At 47.9% G+C, this 6,520-nt stretch overlaps 1 protein-coding gene across 1 annotated transcript; it reads left to right on the forward strand.

The window, feature by feature from the left end:
* The first annotated feature begins 304 nt into the window (after positions 1-304).
* On the forward strand, positions 305-5,292 carry LOC122096306 (putative protein T-ENOL). The gene is made up of 5 exons (XM_042666854.1): positions 305-481; positions 791-941; positions 1,492-1,525; positions 1,675-1,732; positions 5,116-5,292. Exons 1-5 carry the CDS (start codon positions 410-412, stop codon positions 5,134-5,136), a joined length of 336 nt encoding a protein of 111 aa, XP_042522788.1. The 5' UTR covers positions 305-409; the 3' UTR covers positions 5,137-5,292.
* The last annotated feature ends 1,228 nt before the right edge of the window (positions 5,293-6,520 follow it).

Consider the following 6,520-nt stretch of genomic DNA (forward strand, 5'->3'; position numbering starts at 1 on the left):
CCAACCCCGTGTGTGTGTGTGTGTGTGTGTGTGTGTGTGTGTGTTCCGGTCTTGGAGCCTGAGGTCTTTTTTGCTTAAGGCTAGCACTCATCACTTGAACCACAGCTCCACTTCAGACTTTTTAGGGGGTTGTTTGGGGATGAGTCTCATGGACCTGTGTCTCAAGGGCTTCCAACCACTGTGTGCAGATCTCAGCTTCCTGATAGCAAGGACTAGGATCATGGGTCATGAGTCCTCAGCACTGCCTGGCTAGTCTGTCTGTCTGTTTGTTTGTTTTCATGGATGGAGGGTGTTTTGGCTGAAGGCCTTCAGTTAAACCTGGGCTCTGGGAATGGCTGGAGGAACGGGGCCCTGGGGGAAATGAGTAGATTTCTCCCATCTCATAAAGGCTTCCACTGTTCCCAGAGGGATGGCATCCACTCCCATCAAGAATGAGGAGAAAAAGCAAAGCCGGCCACCTCAAGCTGCAGCCTCCCGGCCGGTGAGCATAGAGGGGCCTTATGAGTTGGACAGCTCCTAGACAGAGATTTTGGTCCTAAGCCCTGAATCCCACAACCACTGCATCCCTGATCCTCTCCTAGCCATAGCAGATCCCCCAGAAATCTTTTCCTGGGTCTCCTACCTCACTGCCAGCCTCCACATAGTGACCCTGCTCACTAACCTAGCCAGTACATGACACAACATTCAACTCTCCAATTCCAGACTCCTCAGTCCCACAGTGACCAGACCCCAAAGCTTCTAGGCAAAGGGGAGATCCCAGGCTGAGATCCGCTGCCTTTTCCTTTCTCAGAAGGTTTCAGTATCCCGTTCTGAGGAATTCCTGACCCGGATCAGCACAGAACTCACTGATGAGGCCTTATGTATTGCTGGCTGTGTGAACCCGGTGCCGCCTGTCAAGGAAAAGCAAACAAAAGACCAAGGGACTCAGATCTCCAGACACGGTGATCCCCCCCCCCCCCCCCCTGCTTCAGTCCCACTGTATCTTAACACTTTCCCAGGCAATGAGCTGGTAGCTCACACCTGTCACCTTTGTCATAGATCTTGGGAAAGTGATTGGAAGCCATCTCAGGCAGGAAAGTCTGTGAGACTCTTAAACTCCAATTAACCACCAGAAAAGCCAGAAGTGAAGGTGTGGCTCAAGTGGTAGAGTGCCAGCCTTGAGTGAGAGAGCTAAAAATGACAGTGCCCAGACCAATACCACCATATGCGCACACGCACCCTCCCATACCCACAAAACAACAACAAGACCCCACCAAGACACCCCCCCCCCCCAGTCCCTGATCCTCTCTCTTCCAGACATAGCTAATCATCCAGAAATCTATTCCTGGGTCTCCTACTGCATTGCCAGACCTCCTTACAATGCTTCTGCTCACTAACCTAGTCCCTACATGTCACTGCTGATCAGGACTTGTCTTGATCGCTTCTGCCCTAGCCACATCTCTTTCTGGTCATGGGGATCATTTTTTTTTTAACTGGGGCCTCTTCTTCCAGCATTGTTCACCAATACGCGAGGCACAGACACCCGGTGAGTGAGGCTTTGTCCTGGGAGAAAGATGAGGGAGAACGGGAGATGACATCCCAACAGGGCAGGAGAATTCTGAACTATGAAATTCTCTTCTGCCCAGAAACTGAAATTCAGAGTTCTTAGCCTTCTTCCTTTTCTACCATCTCCAGTTCTGACAAAAACCGTACTCGAAACAAGGCACATCTCCTGCCATCTCCTCGTGAAAAGGTGTGTTAAAGGCCATTTAGTTTGTATGACAAGCCAGTGCCTGTATTAGGAGCTTGGGAGACAGAAATGAGGATATAGCCGAGCACCAGTGGCTCACACCTGTAATCCTAGCTACTCAGGAGGCTGAGATCTGAGGATCGTGGTTCAAAGCCAGCCCAGGCAGAAAAGTCTGTGAAACTCTTGTCTCCAATAAACCACCAGAAAACCGGAGGTGGTGCTGTAGCTCAAGTGGTAGAGCGCTTGCCTTGAGCTGAAGAGCTGAGGGATAGCACTCAGGCCCAGAGTTCAAGCCCCACGACGGACAAAAAAAGAAAAAGAAAGAAAGAAAGAAAGAAAAGAAGTGAAGGATATAGTTTCAGCCCTTGAAGAATTCAGTTTAGACACTGGTGGCTCACACTTGTAATCCTAGCTACTCAGGAGGCTGAGATCTGAGGATCAAGGTTCAAAGCCCATCCAGGCAGGAAAGTCCCTTAGTGGAAACTCAAATCTTCAGTTAATCAGCAAAAAGCTGTGGCTCAAGTATTAAACATCAGCTTTGAGTGATAAAGCTAAGGACAGCACCTCAATTCAAGCTCCAGTACCAGCACAAGAACAAAACAAAAATTCAGTGTGTAGAAGTAAATGGTTATTTACAATGTTGGGTAAATGCCCATAATAGAAATGAGAACAATAAGAAGGCTGTTTATAGTCCACCTTCAACTGGGACAGGAAGGAAAGGAATCATGGAACTTCCTGAAGGAAGAGACACCCAAAGAAAGAATCTTCCAGCAAACCAAGGGCTAATAGGGGTAATTCCATACAGTAGGGACTGCATCATTAAAGACAGAGATGAGAAATGTTTGCAGGTGGCTCACGCCTATAATCCTAAAATATTCAGGAAACTGAGATCTGAGAATTTCAGTTCAAAGCCAACCCAGGTAGAAAAGTCTGTCAGGTTCTTATCTCCAGTTAATCAGCAAAAAAAAATTCTAGAAGTAGAGTTGTGACTCAATTGGTAGCGCACCCGCCATGAATGAAAAAGCTATGGGTGAGAGCACAAGGTCCTGAATTCAAACACTGTACAGCACAGAAAGAAAGGAAAAATAAGAAAGTCTTACTGGGAAGGTGGCTCAGTGGTAGAGCGCTTGCCTTGCATGCATGAGGCCCTGGGTTCGATTCCTCAGCACCACATAAGCAGAAAAAGCCGGAAGTGGGGCTGAGGCAGGCAGGGTAGACAAGACCCTGTGCATGCCTGGTAGAGATCTGAGGTTTTTTATAGATGAAGAGTCCTTGAAGAGCTTCTGTAAGAGAGGCATAAATGTTTTGTTTTAGTAGTACTGGGTTTTTGGTTGTTTTTTGTTTTTTTTTTTGGTCGGTCGTGGGGCTTGAACTCTGGGCCTGGGCGCTGTCCCTGCGCTCTTCAGCTCAAGACAAGCACTCTACCACTTGAGCCACAGCGCCACTTCCGGTTTTCTGGTGGTTTATTGGCGATAAGAGTCTCACAGACTTTTCTGCTCAGGCTGGCTTTGAACTGCGATTCTCAGATCTTAGCCTCCTGAGTAGCTAGGATTACAGGCATGAGCCACCGGCACCTGGCTACTACTGGGTTTTAACTCAGAGCCTTAGCCTTGTTAAGCAAATGCTCTATCACTTTAGCCACTATTTTTTTAAAAAGATGTTTTATATATTTTATTTTTTCCTTTTTCTTTTCTTTTGTCAATCATGGGGCTTGAACTCAGGGCCTGGGTGCTGTCTCTGAGCATTTTTTACTCAAGGCTAGAGCTGTTCTACTTTGAGCCACAGCGCAACTTCCCATTTTCTGATGGTTAATTGGAAATAAGAATCTTATGGGGAAGTAGTGTTGTGGCTCAAGTGGTAGAGCGCTAGCCTTGAGCTGAAGAGCTGAGGGGACAGCACCCAGGCCCAGAGTTCAAGCCCCACGACCACCACCAACAACAACAAAAAGAATCTTAGGGACTTTCTTGCTCAGGCTGGCTTCGAACCGTGATCCTCAGTTCTCAGCTTTCTGTATAGTTAGGATTATAGGTGTGAGTCACTGGTCCCTGGCTGGTTTAGTCTTTTTTTTTTCTTTTTAAATTTTGGTCGGTCGTGGTGCTTGAACTCTGGGCCTGGGCACTGTCCCTCAGCTCTTCAGCTTAAGGCCAGCACTCTACAGCATCACTTCCGGTTTTCTGGTGGTTAATTGGAGATAAGAGTCTCAGGGATTTTCCTGCCTCGGCTGGCTTTGAACTTCGATCCTCAGATCTCAGGCTCCTGAGTAGCTAGGATTACAAGACATGAGCCACCGGCACCTGGCTGTTGTATTCTTTTTTTAAGTATAATTTTATTGTTATTATTAAGGTATGAACCTGAGGTTCATATTTGCAGCTGAGAATGAGCTCAAGGAGCTGACTCTCTAGGGCCTTTGAAACACCGGGGCTCTCCCAGCTGGGCTGGTATTAGAAAGAGCTCGAAGTAGCAGAAAAAAGCTTGGCACAGTGGCTCATACCTGTAATCCTAGCTACTCAGGAATCCAAGCAGAAAAGCTAATCCAAGCAGAAAACCGATAAGATTCCATCTCCAAAATAACCAGCAAAAAGGTATAGCTTAAACGGGAGAGGGCCAGCAAAGCAAAATCCAGTAACAGCAAAAAGAAAAAAATAAGAGTTAAGTGGAGCAATGGGTAAAGAGGTGGAATAGGAAGTAAAAATTCACTGAACCCGTGTGTCATCCCCATCCTAGGAGTTGGAGTATAGCAGTTAGCAAAACAGAATCTTTGCTGTTGAGTTCCTTTGTGGGGAGGGGGAGGTAATGACTGGAGAGAAGAGAGAGTGGGTGGGTGTATAGCAGATGGATGGAGGAGTTGAAAGATGGATGAGGATGAGGAGTAACAGATAGTTTGTAGATGGAAGTTGAATATGGGTTGGAGGGGTGAATAGATGGGAATGGTAGATGGAAAATGGAAGGATGGCAAGATAACAAGATAATCTGGATCTTAGGTCTAAAAAGTCAAAGATGGCTAGGAATGTGGCTTAGTGGTAGAGTGCTTACTTAGCATGCATGAAGCCCAAGGTTTGATGCCTCAGTACCACATACACAGAAAAGGCTGGAAGTGGTGTTGTGGTTCGAGTGCTAGCCCTGAGCTAAAGAAGCTCAAGGGACAGTGCCTAGGCCCTGAGTTCAAGCCCCAGGACTAGCAAAAAAAAAAAAGTCACAGATTGTGGGGCACTGTGGTGCCTCACACGTGGAAGTCTATCTATACAGGAGGTTGAGATCTGAGGATCGAACTTAAAAGCCAGCCCGGGCAAGAAACTCTGTGAGACTTTTATCTCCAATTAATCAGAAACAAACAAACAAACAGAACGTCAAAGAAGAGCTGTGGCTCAAGTGATATTCTCTTTCAGGGAGCTCGCACAGCAGCTTGACCACTGGGGGATGAACCCTACTTCCGGCCTCTTCTGCCCTCCTTCCCCCATTTTGTCCTCCTGGAGCATGCAACTTGTTACGTACTCCTTTGAGAGGGATCCCTGCTCACACCTGAAGCCAACAAATGGCTCTAGAACCATCACGGGACTCTCCATTCTCTGCCAGCAAGGACAGCACTAGGAAAAGCGTTTTAATAAAGAGTTGGGGACCCTATCTTCCTGGCAGCTCACACCAGTGATTGCGCTCATGTGGCGTCTCTGGAGTGGAGGTGAGGGAGGAGAAGTGGATGCTGGGTGGGTTATTGGAGGGCAGTTATGATCACTCTAGTGGCAGTGGTTGGCTGCCAAACTGGTATCTGGCAGCCATGTCTGTGGCATCTGTGAGGCCCAACTCACTTGGAGGAGCAGCATCAGTGCCACCATGGGTACTGAGGATCCTGAGCTGCTGTCTCTTCTCCAAGCTTTGGAGTCTCCCCAGACCTATCCTGTATGGGACACACTGCACTCATTTCTAGCCAGAAGTCCAAGCGATCAGCTCTGGACTTTACATTGCAGTCCCAATTTCCTTCTTTTAAAAGCACAAATGAGCCAGGCACGGGTGGCTCCCGCCTGTAATCCTAGCTACTCAGGAGGCTAAGCTCTAAGAATCTTGGTTTGCACCCAGCCCAGGCAGGAAAGTCTGTGAGACTCTTATTTCCAATGAATCACCAAAATGCAACAAAAGAAGAAAAGGAAATTAACTGCCCCCCAAAAAAGGTTTGGGTTTGGGGAGAGAATGGTATACTTGAATGGCTACAAAAGTTCTTCCAAGGGGTCTGAACTTTGGGGAAACCAGTCATGAAAGAAATGGGAAGTGTCTACCTCCTGACAATCAGCCTGGCAATGTCAAGGTGTGGCTTATGAGTGGCAAGTAGTTCTCAGAGCCTGAGCCTCAAGCCGGAGTATGAGACTGTGTGTGTGTGTGTGTGTGTGTGTGTGTGTGTGTGTGTGTGTGTGTGTGTGTGTGTAAGAGAGAGAGAGAGAGAGAGAGAGAGAGAGAGAGTGAGAGAGAGAGTCCTGGGCTTGAACTCAGTGTCTGGTTGCTTTCCCTGAGCTTTTTTGATCAAGGCTGGCTCTCTACTGCTTGAGCCATAGCTCCGCTTCCAGCTTTTTGGTGGGCAATTGGAGATGAGTCTCACAGACTTTCCTACCCTGGGGCTGGGAAGGTGGCTCAGTGGTAGAGCGCTTGCCTTGCATGCCTAAGGGCCTGGGTTCGATTCCTCAGCACCACATAAGCAAAAAGAAAAAAGCCAGAAGTGGCGCTGTGGCTCAAGTGGTAGAGCGCTAGCCTTGAGCTGAAGAGCTGAGGGACAGCGCCCAGACTCAGAGTTCAGGTCCCACGACT

This window comes from Dipodomys spectabilis, unplaced genomic scaffold (genome assembly GCF_019054845.1).
Source record: "Dipodomys spectabilis isolate Male_0828 unplaced genomic scaffold, ASM1905484v1 ptg000366l, whole genome shotgun sequence".
In the NCBI taxonomy this organism is placed as follows: Eukaryota; Metazoa; Chordata; class Mammalia; order Rodentia; family Heteromyidae; genus Dipodomys; species Dipodomys spectabilis.

Excerpts from the sequence above, each read along its gene's own strand:
- LOC122096306 (XM_042666854.1), top strand. The coding sequence starts at position 410 with ATGGCATCCACTCCCATCAAGAATGAGGAGAAAAAGCAAAGCCGGCCA. Across the intron at positions 942-1,491 it reads GACTCAGATCTCCAGACACG|CATTGTTCACCAATACGCGA; the intron begins GTGATCCCCCCC and ends CTCTTCTTCCAG. Across the intron at positions 1,526-1,674 it reads ACGCGAGGCACAGACACCCG|TTCTGACAAAAACCGTACTC; the intron begins GTGAGTGAGGCT and ends TACCATCTCCAG.